Raw genomic sequence first — 16,035 nt, forward strand, 5'->3', positions numbered from 1 at the left:
CGGCTCGCCTCGTCCCCGCCTGCACCCGCCGCCCGCAGGGCCTCCGGTCCCGGAGCGTCGGTGCGCGGAACCAGAAGTCGGTTACGGCTGGCGCGGTTACGGCTGGCGCCCAGGCTCCGGGCCGGGTGGTCCCCCAGCCAGTTTGGGGATTGGCTTGGCCACACGGCGTGGGTCTCCTGAGAACAAACCTTCCCGTTAACTAGGACACCTGCGGGTACCTCCAGGACGAGTCAGCATTGGTCTTGGTTGGTAAATACGACCTTGGGACTCCGTGCTGGGGCTGGGGTGGTTGCCGTTTGGCCCGCCGTCGCTTCCCCGCGGAACACTTAGAACTTTAAACTGCTCCATAAATCCCAACTCTAATGAGTGTGCCTGGGATTGTGCCCTGGGGGAAGTAGCCGAGAGAAAATTCAGGCAGAGAGCGGGAAGCCGGACGGAGCCCACCTCCCCAACCCCCCCACTGGCAGACTCGAGTGTGACTTGAGCCCGGGCAGATCGCTCACCTGCGTTGCCCCTCACTTTCCGCATCTACTAATTACCCGCATGGACCCAACCTCTGACCAAGTGTAACCTCCTGGTCTCTGTTCCTATCAGTACTGGGCCTCATCAGTACCCATTCCGGTTCCTGGCCACTTTTGGGCCCAAGAGAGTTAAGGCAACATCCCTGCCTCCAGTAGATCACAGTCCAGTGGAAGATAACGCAGAAGTGCATTAAATCACCACAGGTTTATTTGTAGGCCGACAGTATTCCAGGGATCTTTATTGCAGGAGTGTGGTCAGGATTCAGGGGAAAGGAACTTGGGAGCCTCACTTCATTGAAAAGTCCAGTGGGCAGACTTCATGCATGGTAGGATCTGGGTGCTTGGAAGTTGCGGTCATTGATCTCTAGGGCAGGTTTGTGGTGGTGGGCTGCCCCCCTCAGGCCGGCTTTCCACCAGGGTGTCAAGCAGTCTTGATGGAAGAGGGGAGAGGCTTTGTGAGTCTCCTGGGCCTGGATGTGTCACGTGGGCATCCCACTGGTCAGGCCAAGGTCTCATGCCACACCATCACCTGAGTTCCGAGGACTCAGCATGGGAGTGAGGTGCCCAGAGGAAGAGGGAGCAGGCTGAGTGGATGCTGGGGAGCGGCCTCACCGACGTGAAAGTGAAGGCAAACGTGCCCTGTGGGGAGCAGTTGGGCTGTTTTCTCTCTGTTTTTCTGTTAAAGATATTCATGATGCTATGTCTTTTTTTTTTTTTTTTTTGCCTTGCACTCCACTTCCTTTGGTGTAACTAATATACTTTGTGCACCATGAGACACACTTTGTGCTGTAGATTCTTTGCTTTCATATTTTGATTCTTCTGTGCCTTTTTTTTTCTTTTCTCTTCCTGCTTTTGTGTTTAGGTTGGGAAAATTGGGAGAAACAGTCTTACCTGGAGAGGAAATGAGAAACCTGTTCTGAGTGAGCCAAAGGAAGGTAGTTGGGGAGTCCTTTCCTGTTTATGAACTGAGTAGTTGTCATAAGTACAGTTCTGTTAAAGATTGTGCCTCTGAAAGCAGGGACGAGAGAGAAGTCTTCTCGTGACTGACCAGACAGGACTCATTTTATTTTTTATTTGGTGTGTATGTTCATTAACTATCATTAAACATCCGACCTGGCCCCTTAGCTGATCCCAAACACAGTTGCATTGCAATTACCCAGTGAGTTATTTTGTATATGGCAGAATGGTAACTTCAGGGTAAAGGGTTCCTGTGTGGTGATTCTGCTGGTAGGTTGCTGTGTTTGTTACTAGGTGATGGCCTCTGGTCAGCACATGGTCCATTTGGCTTCTGGAGCTGGGAGCTCGGGGCAATGCTGTGTGTGTGGGTATCGTTTCCTGCCTCAGCAGGACCCTACCCTGCCCCCGGTCCTGGTGCCAGGCCCAGTGGCCTGGGGAGGACCAGGCAGGCAGCCCTGGCCTCTGTGGGACTGGAAGGCCCCTGTGTAGTGTGGTGTTGGGTCACATAGAGGTTGAAAGTGAAGGGCAGTGTTGGAGGCGGCCAGAGTGGGAGGCATTTGACTAGGGAAACCAGTATGGCTTCTGAGGAGTTGGCTCTTGAGCTAGGCCTCGAGGGCCTGAGTGAGTTTCCCACCAGCAAAAACTGGGCTGGGATGCAGCCATGAGGCTGCAGTGAGGAAGGGGTGAGCCGGGGAGCAGGAGCAGGTGATCTCCTTTGGGAGTTGGGAACTGGGAAGGCTGCTGGGATGCTATGTGGAGGCTTTCGCAGGCAGGGGAGGCGTTGGTGCTGTTTTGTTTGGTGATGGGGATCCTGAAGGACTTGTGGCGGGGGGGAGTGGACCAGAACTTTGTGGAGAAAATTAATCCGACTCTAGTGTATGAGGTAGGACGATATAGGAAGAAATTAGAAGCTGGAAGACCAGTTGGGAGGCACTTGTGATCCTGAACTTGGATGATTGTAGTGGGAAGGAGAAGAAGGAGTAAAGGAGGAACAGGCCCGCCCTCTAGGCCCTGGGGACAGGTGGTGAGCAGAAGCAGGCCGCTGTGCCCCTCGAGCCCTGGCTATTGAGGGGACATGCAGGGGATGGACTGAAGGGAGGGAGGAACGGGTGTGTGGCTGTCTTTGGAACTGCAGGTGCAAAGGCCCTGTGGCTGGGGAGCCACTGACCACCTGTCTGTACTGGCTGGGAGGTCCAGATCCTGGCACTGACATCCAGCACTATTCTTACTGATGCATTTGACCAGAGCATGCCATGTGGGGCAGTGTGGGAGTGCTGAGGGGCAGAGGGGGTGGCAGGGGGAGGAGAAACTGGCGTCGAGGTGGCAGGAGGTCTGCAGAAGCCATCCAGGGCAGGCATGTTGGGATGGGGACAGCCCCCGCTCGCTGCCCACATCTGACAGGCCCCTCTCCAGCTCACACTGATCCCTGCTCCTTCCTCCCCTCTCGGTCCCCGCACATCCCTGCATAGCTCTGTTCTCTGCCACGTCTGAGTGGTGGTTTTCACACTTTATTTTTAGCAGCAGAGGCTTTTTGCCTTTCCACCTTAGATTACGAGAGACTCCAGTGTGTAAAACTGTCTCCCCCGTCACTGTCCCTCTCCTCAGCCTCTGGAGCACAGCTGAGGGGCCCTGGGGTCCTCCGATCCAGGCCACCGCATCACTTCTAGCTCCCAACCTTCAGTGCTGCCCAGCCAGTGCCATCCTGTCTGTCCTGCGCTGAGCCACCATGGTGACTTTTCTAACAGAAGACTTGGCCTAAGACCCTCCTGGGCAAACCAGCACCTCAAGGGAGAGGCGCAGCCCCACAGGTGGAACCAGCTCTACCCCCAAGCAGCTGCTGCCCCATCCTCCGTCTGCTCTAGCCCTGACGTGCTAACCTGGTGCTGTCCCTCAAGTGCCCGCGGCTCTGTCCCCCTTGGCTCTGTGCATGCTTCAGTCTTTCAGGGGTCACCGTCTCTCCGGCCTCAGAGGGGCTCTTACTCTGCTCCCCGTCCCTTCCATTCAAGACCATGGTGTGCTTTTGGGTGGGGCCCTGCTTGTGGTGTGTGCTGGTTTCCATGGTGTCAGGGCCCATCAGTGTGGCCTCACCCACAGAGCTGGGCGAATGCACAGGCCACCCAGAGCTGCTTCCGCTGGCCTCTGCACCCCCACCCGGGAACCTTTCCATCTGAGGTCTACCTCTCCACTTAAGTTCTTCGAGGGCAGGGGAGGAACTGCAGGGTTTTATTTTAACCTGTGCCAGGTGCTCGGTAAATCTTTGTTGCATAATGAAAGTTGCGGTAGGACAGGTGGAGATGGAGGGTCTGAGACCAGCAAGAGGGGCATGAGTCAGGGTGAAGGGCATGAGTTGGGGGGGTCAGAACACCCTCAGGTTTTGATCCTGGGTAATTGAGGTGAAATATGTATGTTAGGATCAGGGGGCCTAATGAATCAGGGAGATTACGAAGTAATGCAGAAATTAGGGCAAAGGCGTAGGGCTGCTAAAGCTGGCTTTGGGGAGGAGGGTGTGGCAGCAGATCCCCTGCTCTTTGTCACCTGTGCCCTTGTTCTTAATAGATGAGCAGCAACAGCAGTAAGAGAGCTCCGACGACGGCCACGCAGAGACTGAAGCAGGACTACCTTCGGATCAAGAAGGACCCAGTGCCTTATATCTGCGCTGAGCCCCTCCCTTCGAACATCCTTGAATGGTGAGGCCCCGTGCCCCGCTCTGGCAGTCAGTGCCAGTCTCCCTCTGGTCTGGCTGGGTGGGTTGATGTTCCCGGTCGTGGTGTAGAGAGGTGCCCTCCCTCCTCGGGTGTGAGTGGGCACCGTGAGGACCGCACACTCTTGGTCTTCTTCAAAGCGGACAGCATGCAGAGGATAGGAAGAGTCCTTTCTAGAGAAGGCTGTGGTCTTTGGCTCTGGAGGGGGGCTTTAGGGTGTGCAGGCCTCCATACTGGGTGGGGTCTTGCTGCTGTGGTCAGTTCACACCTGTAGGTCTGTACTTAGAGGAGAAACTACATTTTTAGACGACACCCCTTCTCCCCCCGGCCTTGCTGCCTCACATGGAGTAAGCTTGTCTGACTGTCCTGCCTGGAACAGTTGTGGCACGAGGAGGCAGGGTCTTCCATGCCAGCTCCTGGCACAGGACTAGCCCCGACCCTGCCTCTGCCTATACCTTGCCAGTCCCAAGGGGCCCTGTGCTGTGTAGACTCTTTCCTGTTGGCTCCTTTGCTGGGTCAAAGTGGGGGTTACAGGACTTGCCAGATCAGGGCTTTGCCTCTGCAGAAGTGCCACTGTGGCCAGAGTTGTTGGTGATTTTGTGAGAGAGAAAATATGAGGCAGAGGTATTAAAAATAACTTTTTCTTTGGTCGAGAGGTGTTTTATGTTTTGATCTTTAAAGAAAAATACTGAGAAGCAAGTTTTTTTAATTCCAGAAAAAAGAGATTTAACTGAATTAAGAAATGTTTTTTAGGTTAGACAGGTATTTAATGATTTTGAGCACACCTTACTCAGCAGAGAAGGGCTCAGCCCTGGAAAGGCGGAAGGGGCCCAGGTGGGCAGGGCCAGGTGTGAGTGCAGCCATTTTCAGAGCTCTCCTGCCCCAGGTGACACAAAGTCAAATGTGGATCCTAGGACGGAGTTGGCAGATGGAGGGGTGGGTTCCACCTCCTCCTTGATTCATGGGAAACTCTTTGTGTGGGCACGTCTCCTGCGAGTTTGTGGTTGGGAGTCCCCAAGAGCACCCCCAAGTTCGCTGGTTTGTCAGGAGGACGCCCAGGACTCAGCAGAGTCATGCTCATGGCTAGGAGATATTATAGCGAAAGGACACAGAGCAGAATTAGCAAAGGGAAAGGAACATGGGGAGAAGTTCAGGGAGAACCAGGTGCAGGCTTCCAGAGTCCTTTCCCTGTGAGATCACACAGGATGCACTAATCCCCCAGCACCAGTTATGATAACACCTGCAAATGCTCCTGTTGACATGTGAAACGCTGCCAGTCAAGGGAGCCTACTAGAGACACAGCTCGGCCCAGGGTTTTTACTGGGGACTGGTGGCATAGGCACGTTCTGCCTGGCCTTGGAATCCCAGACCCCAGAAGGAAAGCGGGTGACCCACATAAACCACATTGTCCTGTGTAAACCACAGTCTGGCATTATGGGCCACTCGTGTTGGTGAGGGTGGAGGGAACCTCTCCAGAAAGCCACGCTCCCAGAAGCCAGTCAAGAGTCCATGGGGCACATAGGCCTTTCACAGGGTGGTGGTCAGGTCTGTGGTGTAGAGAGGAGAAGAGCTTTTCTAGTTTTGATCATCTGCAGGCCTCAGAGCAGATGGGTCCCCTTTCTTGCTGTGTTGGGCTGTGCGCTTGCTTGTTCTGGCCCACTGGCACAGGTATAGAAGCTGCACCCGCGGACGGCACTGCCTTGTGGCCCCACCAGTGTCGCCAGTGGGTCTGTGTGTGTCCTATGAGATGATTACCAGATTTTCAGAAGTGACAGCTGTGTCCGGTGGTTACCAGAGGTGATTACCACAGTGACAGCTGTGTTTGGTTTCTGGGATTTAGTTTTACTTTCTTTGTGCTTTTCTGTTTTGCTTGACAGTCTATAAAGTCCAAACACTCCTTTCCGGAAAGCCTGTTTCTCAGCGAGGGAGAGGATGGAGTCCAGATGACACTGCCCCTGTCTGAGGCGTGCGAGGCCCTACCTGGGCTTGGCTGTTGGCGCACGTTGGCTTAGTGAGGATCTGTCCCGTGTGCTCGAGGACAGCTGCTCGGAGGTCCACCTTGGCTTTTCTAGCACATCTGTGCCAGTGCCACTGAGCCAGCCTCACCCACTTTTGTTCTTGTCTACGTGTGTGGTATTTAAGCAGATTGAAAAATACCAAATTCCAAGTACATCTCAGGAATGTGTTGTGAAGTTTGAGATTTGTTTCAGATTTCAGTAGATGTTAATGGTTAGAGGGATTAACTTCTTGGGTATTGTGCTTTGGGAACAGGAGTACTTTATGAGAACCTTAGCATCGCAGCCCTGAGGTCTGCTGTGGGCGACTGGAGCATCCAGAGGTGGCTGTCCTGCAGCACGGACACCATGGGCTTGGGGACCCGCCGTGGTCTGGCCCCCAGCCACCTCCTGTCACTCATCCACTCAGTGTGTGTGAGCGCCTGGGTCCGGCTGGTCATGGAAAGCCCAGCCTCAGAGCACATAGGTTCTGGAGAATTTGCCAAGCCCAAATATCAAGTAACGTCTTCTCTTCCCCAGGCACTATGTTGTCCGAGGCCCTGAGATGACTCCTTATGAGGGTGAGTACTCCACTCGTGGCAGGAGTGAGGGGCAAGCTTACCCTTATACTTTGAGTAGATTGTGCCTGCTTAGCGTATCCTGTTAGTGGCAGTCTTTCTGTCCAGGATGTGTGTTATTGTGACAGTCTTTCCATCCCAGATGTGTGTTCGTTAAATTGGACTTATGTGGAGCTCATCTTTGGGTCGCTCGAGTCCTACAAGTGTTTGCTCAGAGTTTGTAAGCACCCATGTTTCACCAGGCCCCAGACATCAGTGGGGTCAGCACTGGGGAGATGTAAGCACCCCTGTTTTATCCGGCCGCGGATGTCAGTGAAGTCAGCACTGGCGAGATGTAAGCACCTCTGTTTCATATGGCCCCAGATGTCACTGGGGTCAGCACTGCGGAGAACAAACTGGGGTGAACAGCATGCAGTGCATCATGTTCTTCTGCCATCTTGCAGGACCTAGATGAGTGTTGTCGAGGGGAAAAAAGGTATGCTGGTAGGGCTTGCCCTGTGCCAGTCTCTGAGCAAGCACTTGCCATCTCATGTCATTCTCAGTGCTGAGGACAGGCCCCCTTGTCTAGACAGTGTGTCCCAGCTCAAGAAGGCTAAAGGGCCTGTCAGCAGCGGGGTGGTCTACCTGGGTCCTGGGTGCTGTCAGCCGGGGGTGGTTGTCTTGGGTCCTGTTGGCGGGGTGTGGCCTGCCCAGCATCACAGCTCTCCTAACTGCTATGGCAGCTAATCTGGTGGCATCTAGGGCCCTCTGCCACTCAGGAAGTAGACCTTGAAGCTGCCAGTTGTGAGCCTCTGCACTCCGCTAGAGTGTCAGCGGGGCCCGTGCCAGCCTTGGGGTTCTGGGCCCAGTAGGGAGACAAGGGCCATGGACACTGTCACACAGGGCAGGCCCAGGGCATAGCTGCCAGCTGGCCAGCTCCTGGGTTCTGGCCTTAGGTGGCTGGAGCAGCACCCTCTATCTGCCTCCATGTGAGAATGCTGCCCAAGATTTCCTTTGAAGAGTTCTGTTGGTAGAGAAACAGTGTGAAGACCACTGCTTTGGGTCCTCGGGAGGGTTACGGGATGGTGCTCTTCCACAGGTAGCGTGCCAAATGTATCAGTTTGTAAAGTGCAGTGTCCTTGGTGTAGCAGTCCCAGTTGATTCTGAGGTGATCTCTCCTAGGGAAACAGAAACGCAGGCTGGAGAATCACAGTGGGTGGTGTCCTAGCGTCCTTTAAAATACCGATTGCTGGGCAGGCTGAGTGCGGCAGCCAGTATGGGCTCATGGTAGGCGTCTGCTTCCATCAGGGTCTTGTAGACGAGGCTAAGATGGGGCATGAGGCGAGTTTCAGGAAAATTTGTACGACGGTACAGAAACGCTTATTAAGTGTGTACGCACGTTTAATAAACGTGAAGAAGAGACACCAGACGCTAACAGTGGTTACTGATAGCAGGTGGGATTATGGCTGGTTTTTGGGTTTTCTTATTCTTTGTGGTTTTCGGCATTTTCCAAATAAATATTGAACATTTATTAATTTTGTAACCGGACAGCTCCTCCCAAACCACCACCACCACACCATGGCTGAAGTGCTATTGGAGGTGAGCTTAGACACCTGGGTGGGCACACATACACATATGCACACGTGTGCACATGGTTGGCCATGGTAACACATGGGCACACATAAGCACTTGTGCACATGCGTGTACACACAGGACACATGCACAACACCCCACACATGTAGCTGGGGAGTCCTGCTGCTTGCAGGGCCTGACCCTGTCTGTCTAGGGTGGCTGCAGGTCTGCGTTCGGCCGAGGACAAACTCCAGGTGCTGCCATTGAGCAGCAGGGGTGTGCGGCCTGGAATGGCAGCACTGCTGTGACCCAGGGGCCAGTCATGCTGAGTGGTCAGCTGGGTTCCAGGTAGACTTTGCGGGTGGCACCAATGGGACTTGCTGGCAGATTGGGTATGATGTGGGACAGAGAATTATGGATGACACTGGTTGAATCTGAACCACTGGGCGATGGTGGAGTTGCTGTTTGGTGAGAGCCAGGTCTGGGGGAGGCACCAGGAGTGCATCTTGGATGTGGCAGGGCCTGTTGGACATCCAGGGCAGTGCTAAGTGGACAGTCAGGCCCCTAGAGGCTGGCATATGGGGCAGGGGGGCAGACATCTAGGATGGGTGCAGGTCAGTAGGACGTGACCTACAGCCACAAGGCACAGGGACCTTAGGAGAAGGGACTGAGGTGGGGGCCAGCAAAGGGGAGGAAGGGGCTAGGTAGGCAGGGGCATTGTGGCAGCAGAGCAGGGAGGGCTCACAGCCTGCTGAGACATGGCTATGAGGCCTCAAGCAAGGGGCAGCTACTGGTGACGACATCCCAGGTGAACAGGGGTGGGCAGAGACCTCATTGGGTGGACTGAGGAGCAACAAAGGAGAGGCCCTGAAGGAGTTCACAGAAAGGGGAGGGCGCCCGTAATGGGTGGGGGTTGTGTGCCGCCAGCCTAGTTGGTGGAGGAGGACTGGATCATGCAAGAGGGGCTGCTAGGTTGGGGCTTTGAATACTGGGGTGGAGGGCCCAGCCCAAAGAGAGGCTCTTCTGTGAGGTGAGGAGGAGGGCTGCATCTGAGGAGCCTGTGGGCGTTCTTTTCTGGGCAAGGGGGAAGTGCATGAAGGAGGAGGCAGAGGGGAGAAGAGGGTGCAGTAGCTGTGCGAGGTCTTCTCGGAGTGGGCGCTGTGCTATGAGCAGCATGACGTGGACATGTTGGGGTTTGGGGGGGCACTGAGGGTCATGTTGGGATGCTGGAGGGTGGTGGGTAGATGGGGAGTGGCGCTGGGGTGAGGCAGGGCTGTGAGGTTGGTGACAGGCTCTTTCCTGTTTCATGCAGGCGGCTACTATCACGGAAAACTAATCTTCCCCCGAGAGTTTCCCTTTAAGCCTCCTAGTATTTATATGATAACCCCCAATGGAAGATTTAAATGCAACACGAGGTAAGGTGCCCTGGGCCAAGGTGCTTCCTGCGGTGGGAGCCGGGTGCTCCTGCCCCTCCTGAGCAGCTCTTCTCTGCAGGCTGTGTCTTTCCATCACTGATTTCCATCCCGACACATGGAACCCGGCGTGGTCCGTCTCAACCATCCTCACGGGGCTCCTCAGCTTCATGGTGGAGAAGGGCCCCACGCTGGGCAGCATCGAGACCTCGGACTTCACGGTGAGGAGACGCCTTTTGGGGGCATCTGTGGTGGCCACTTCCTGTTCCTGAGACACTGTCATCCTCTGCAGCAAGCAGGCAGCTGCAGGAGGAGGTCCCCATGTCCCCCTAGCCTCACCTTTAGAGACTGTTTCCACTTGGGGGTGTCTTGGAATGCACCTTGGGGATACACCATCCCCCTTGGCTTGACCATCCCCCTGCCCTGGGACCCCTGCTGTGCTGACCACATGGACTTTTCTGCTCAGTGCCAGTCAGGTATGGCGGGGCAGGATGGGGCAGCCAGTCTTGGTGGAGCTGCTGCAGCAGTGGTCACCTCCAGTCACGCATGTCACCCAAACTGGGCATGCTGAGGTGATAGCACCCATTCCCTCTTGTGATCTTGTGCCTTTACGTATTTTATTTTTTAAATCGGAATCAAGTTTAATGCTTTTAATTGATGGTGGTAAAAACATGAGTAAGCCTGTCTTTATAAGATTGAGTCAGTTTGTTGTGAAGAGCAAGCTTCTTAAATTGCTTTCTACGATATGAGGACAGCAGCCCTTGACTGTAAAACATCCTGCTTTTAGAGTTTTAAGAGCTGAAGTGAGCTTTCAAGCTAGTATTTCCCTTCTCTTTCAGAAAAGACAGCTGGCTGCACAGAGTTTAGTGTTCAACCTGAAAGACAAAGTCTTCTGTGAATTGTTTCCTGACGTCGTGGAGGTGAGTGCTTTTCCCACTATGATGCTCCAGATTTGTTTCTTTCTATGTCCTCACACGTCCCCAAACTACAGACATCAGAGAGGACCCTCCTGAGGGGTGCAGAGCACTGGGGGCTGCCCCGCCGCAGGCATTTGCGTGTACACTGGTGGGTGCACAAGTGACAGGTACACAAGAGAGGAGGAGCAGGTGGGAGACCTGGGTGGTGGGCCTCCAGGCCCTGCAGGGACAGCAGAATGGAGCTAGGCAAGTGTGGGAAGTAGCGAGTAGGGCCTGTCCTGATGGCATCTGCTGAGGCTCTGAATGGACCAGGAGAGGGGAGCTAGGCGGCATGCTCTGGGGTTTAAACGCTTCCTGGTGTTTGCACGAAGGCAGAGTGCCGTGCTGGGGAGGCTGGGCTGCATGGTGGTCAAGGCTTTGGCGATTCAGCCTCATTCGGACCTGGCTGATTCCAGGGCCATGAACTCCAGGCCCAGTGACCATGGGGACTGCTCAGTCCCCTCACCTGCAGAACAGGGTTAGGAGCACTGGCTACCTCACAGGGCTGGGTCAGGATAAATGTGATTGGGGCAGAGTGATTCACAGACCGTGCTGTTCACATTGCTATTGATCAGCTCACATGGAGGACAAAGTGCTTCCCTCTCTGCAGCCCCTAGGTGCCAGGCAGCTTGCTCTTTAGACTAACATTTTTTTCCTGTCTCTCAGGAAATTAAGCAGAAGCAGAAAGCCCAGGATGAGCTCAGCAGCAGGCCCCCGACCCTGCCCCTGCCAGATGTGGTCCCTGATGGCGAGGCCCACCTTGGCCAGCACGGGGCCCCGCTGTTCAACGGGCATGTGCCAGTGGCTGGGCCAAACCCCCCGGGGCTGCAGCAGGCCAACCGCCACCACGGACTCCTGGGAGGCGCACTGGCGAACTTGTTTGTCATCGTGGGGTTTGCTGCCTTTGCCTACACAGTCAAGTACGTGCTGCGGAGCATAGCTCAGGAGTGACAGTACAGCAATATCTGCGGGGCAGCCAGGCCAGGCATGGACAGCGGCAGGGCTACAGGCGGGCAGACGTGCAGCCAGCACAGTGCCTCACCTGCGTTTAGCTCTTTAAAAGCTGGAAAAGGACAAAACCGAAGGGTGATTGGAGGAGGCGGAGCAAGCCTGTGAAGCCCTCTTCTCCCAGCGGTATCATTGGGGTTGGGGCCATGGAGCTGCTCGGAGCGCATCCGACATGCGGGCCGTCAAGCTTTGATTTTTATAGTACATTTCCTGTTTTGTCTTTGGACTTGTTTTAGTAAACGTTTTTCATTTTATTAGATTTGGTCACTTAAAAATATAAATCTCAAAGGCGATCACATACTCTGTGTGTATCTTAGTCCAGCGGGATATTCTGATTGATGGCCAGACGGAAGGCCTGCGTTCCCCCCGTCCCCTGTGTCCCCCCACTTCCCCCAGGGTGTCCCTTATGAGCCCCTCGTGTCCCCCTTGTCCTAGGCTGGGTTCTGTAGAGAAGCAAAACCAGTAAAGCATATAAATATATATATATATACATATAGAAATATATATGTGTGTGTGTGTGTATATATATATATGTATATGAAGAGGTTTATATCAAGGAAATGGTTCATGCGATTGTAGAGGCTGGAACGTCTCAAGTCCCTGGATCAGAATAGAGGCTTCTCTTGATCCATGTAGCTGCAGGGGCTGGTGAACCCAAGATCAGCAGGTCGGAGAGCAGAGCTCTTGCTCACAGTCTGTGAAGATCAACGAATCCCAAGATTGTCGGGCAACACCTCAAGGCTTCTCTTGATTCATGTAGCTGCAGGGGCTGGCAAACCCAAGATCGGCAGATCAGAGAGTAGGGCTCCCGCTCACAGACTGTGAAGGTCGACAAATCTGAAGACTGGCAGATAAGCTGATAAGTCCCAAGAACCAGAGGTCAGACAAACAGGAGGCAGCCACAGGATCCAGAGGAAGCAAAAAGAACATCTGCTTATATTTGGCTGCGAGCCACACCCCCAAGGAAACTCCCTTTCAACTGATTGACTTCTCACAGCAGAATCCATCCTGGGTGTGATCACATATAAACACTGAGAATCATGGCCTAGCTAAATTGATGCTCAATCTTAACCATCACAGTCCACGCCTTGTCAACTTGGCACGTGTACACATCTCCTCGAACCGTACATAATCTCTGAATAAAGATAATTACAAAGTCATACTTGGCACCTAACATGATACAGCTAACAACTGGAAACGCACTAGCCCTGTTTACATCTTATATTTTATAAGTGAAAAAAAAATATTTGATGCACACATACAAAGCAGAAATACTCATAACAATTACAGTCCTCATTTCTGCAACTGGTCACGTGGTCATTACTGGTATTTAGAACTACCTTCTTCCACCACCCATTCTGTATTCCCTTTGTCCTCAGCAAGCACCTCAGCTGGTTGTGGTTCGTTGCCTTGTAGGGTGGCCCAAACGTTCATTCCTGAAGGGTCTGGGTCATTAGTAGTCATATCAGAATTGGGTTGCTGTAGTGTTACATTGACTTTAATCACAGGGCATGCCCTAAGGGATCTCGTGCGTTCCAGGCATACTCTTCTTAACCTTCATTATGTAACCAGTCAGATTTCCTTTTGGTAATCAGGATGAATCACACCAGCCAGTATGGTAACTCCCTTCTTTGCCTGTTGATCCAGAGGCATACAGAGCCCAAAGTGGCCAGGTGGCATTCTTAGCTTCCAGTTCAGTGGAATCAGTGATGTGTCTCCAGGTGGGAGCATTTCCTCCTTTTGGAACTAAGATCTCTAGACCTGCAGAGCATAAGGTCGTGGGACAGGAAGCAAAAATTTTGCGAGTGGGTCACTAGGGGTAATGGTGAGTGCTGCCACTCCTATTTCCACCCCTTGATTCCTGGACCCATGAATCCTGGCTATGGGAGAAATAGTAACATATATTGGATGCTGGTTTAGAGTATATACAACCTGGAGAACACTGCCCTAAGCTTGCAAGGTATTGCCACCTAGCTGGTGCCATAATTGCGTCTTTCAGAAGGCTGTACATGGTTCTACCAAGTCAGCTGCTTCAGGATGATGGGGAACATGGTAAGACCAGTGAATTCCATGAGCATTGGCCCACTGCCACCCTTCATTTGCTATGAAATGAGTCCCTTGATCCGAGGCAATGCTGTGTGGGATACCATGACAGTGGGTAAAGCATTCTGTAAGTCCACGGATGGTAGTTTTGGCAGAAGCATTGCGTGCAGGGAAGGCAAATCCATATCCAGAGTAAATGTCTATTCCAGTAAGAACAAAATGCTGCCCTTTCCATGATGGAAGTGGTCCAATGTAAACTTGCCACCAGGTTGCTGGCTGATCACCTCGAGGGATGGTGCCATATTGTTGTTTTCTGCTGTCGGTAGATTGGGCACTAAGCAGTGGCTGTAGCCACGTCAGCCTTGGTGAGTGGAAGTCCATGTTGCTGGGCCCATGTGTAACCTCCATTCCTGCCACCATGGCCACTTTGTTCATGAGCCCATTGAGCAATGACGGGAGTAGCTGGGGAAAGAGGATGACTGGTTTCTACAGAACGTGTCATCCTTAAAATCAACCTCTGCTGAGGTCACCCTTTGGTGAGCATTCACATGAGACATGAATATCTTCACTTCTTTGGCCCGTTCAGAGAGGTCTATCCACATACCTTTTCCCCATAAATCCTTGTCTCCCAATTTTCCAATCATGTACCTTCCATGTCCCTGACTGTCTAGCCAAACCATTGGCCACAGCCCATGAATCAGTATACAGTTCACACATCTGGCCATTTCTTCCAAGAAAAGTGAACAACCAGGTGCACTGCTCAAAATTCTGCCCATTGAGAGGGTTTCCCTTCACCACTGTCCTTCAGGGAGGTCCCAGAAAAGGGCTGTAGTGCTGCCCCTGTCCACTTTCGAGTGGTGCCTGCATATCTTGCAGAACCATATGTAAACTAGGCATGAGTTTTCTCTTCTTTAGTCAACTGATCGTAAGGAACTCCCCATGAGGCCATAATGTAGACTGGGAGATGGAAGGTAATGTGACAGGAGTGGAGACCATGGGCATTTGGGCCACTTATTCATGCAACTTGTGCCTTCAGGTCCTGCTCAGGCCCAATCTTTGTATATACCACTTCCATTTAATGATGAAGTGTTGCCGTGGATGTCCAACTTTATGACTGTGGGTCAGACAACACCCAGTTCATGATGGGCCGTTCAGGCCACAACGGTGACTTGGTATCCCATGGTTCAGTCTCTACTAAGACCCAGTAACAAGCCAAAAGCTGTTTCTCAAAAGGAAACTAATCTGCAGAGGATGGCAGGGCTTTGCTCCAAAATCCTAAGGGTCTGCACTGTGATTCACCAATAGGGGCCTGCTAAAGACTCCAAACAGCATCTTTATCTGCCACTGACACTTCAAGCACCATTGGACCAGCTGTATCATATGGTACGAGTGGCAGAGCTACTTGCACAGCAGCCTGAACCTGTTGCAAAGCCTTCTCTTGTTCTGGGCCCCACTCAAAACTAGCAGTTTTTCGAGTCACTTGATAAATAGGCCGGGGTGGCACACACAAATAAGGAATATGTTGCCTCCAAAATTCAATGAGGCCCACTAGGCATTGTGCCTCCTTTTTAGTTGTGGGAGCAGCCAGATGCAGTAACTTATCCTTCACTTTAGATGGAATTATCTTGACATGCCCCACACCACTGGACCCTTAGAAATTTCACCAAGGTGGAAGGTGTCTGAATTTTTGTGGGATTAATTTCCCACCCTCTAGCACGCAAATATTTTACCAATAAGTCCAGAGTCATTGACAGTTCTTTCTTACTAGGTCCAATCAGTATACTGTCATCAATGTAATGGACAAGTGTGATGTCTTGTGGAAGGGAAAGGTGATCAAGTTCCCTGCGGACTAAATTATGACATAGGGCTGGAGAGTTGATGTAGCTCTGAGGTAGGCAAGTGAAAGTGTATTGCTGGCCTTGCCAGCTGAAGGCAAACTGCTTCTGATGGTCCTTCAAAACAGGTATGGAGAAAAAGGCATTAGCCAGATCAATAGCTGTATACCAGATACCAGGGGATGTATTACTTTGCTCAAGCAATGAAACTACATCTGAAACAGCAGCTGCAATTGGAGACACCACCTGATTTAGTTTGTGACAATCCACTATCATTCTCCAAGATCCATCTGTCTTTTGCACAGGTCAAATAGGTGAGTTGAATGGGGATGTGGTGGGAATCACCACCCCTGCATCCTTCAAGTCCTTGATGGTGGCAGTAATCTCTGCAATCCCTCCAGCAATGTGGCATTGCTTTTGGTTTACTATTTTCCTAGGTAGGGGCAGTTCTAATGGCTTCCACTTGGCTTTTCCTACC

At 52.6% G+C, this 16,035-nt stretch overlaps 1 protein-coding gene across 5 annotated transcripts in view; it reads left to right on the forward strand.

The window, feature by feature from the left end:
• Positions 1-11,938, forward strand: part of UBE2J2 (ubiquitin conjugating enzyme E2 J2) — a 12,231-nt gene extending 293 nt beyond the window's left edge. The window contains exons 2-8 of one of the 5 annotated variants that reach the window (XM_023738721.1): positions 3,084-3,286; positions 4,035-4,165; positions 6,715-6,755; positions 9,616-9,718; positions 9,798-9,936; positions 10,555-10,635; positions 11,338-11,938. In XM_023738721.1, coding sequence (XP_023594489.1) covers positions 4,035-4,165; positions 6,715-6,755; positions 9,616-9,718; positions 9,798-9,936; positions 10,555-10,635; positions 11,338-11,622 — 780 coding nt within the window. In that variant the 5' untranslated portion in view covers positions 3,084-3,286 and the 3' untranslated portion in view covers positions 11,623-11,938. Of the gene's footprint in view, positions 1-88; positions 250-2,868; positions 3,359-4,034; positions 4,166-6,714; positions 6,756-9,615; positions 9,719-9,797; positions 9,937-10,554; positions 10,636-11,337 lie in introns of those variants that run through there. The other 4 variants (XM_023738724.1, XM_023738722.1, XM_004384346.2 and 1 more) reach the window with 4 other exon arrangements.
• The last annotated feature ends 4,097 nt before the right edge of the window (positions 11,939-16,035 follow it).

Source organism: Trichechus manatus, unplaced genomic scaffold (genome assembly GCF_000243295.1).
Source record: "Trichechus manatus latirostris isolate Lorelei unplaced genomic scaffold, TriManLat1.0 scaffold00122, whole genome shotgun sequence".
Classification (NCBI taxonomy): Eukaryota; Metazoa; Chordata; class Mammalia; order Sirenia; family Trichechidae; genus Trichechus; species Trichechus manatus.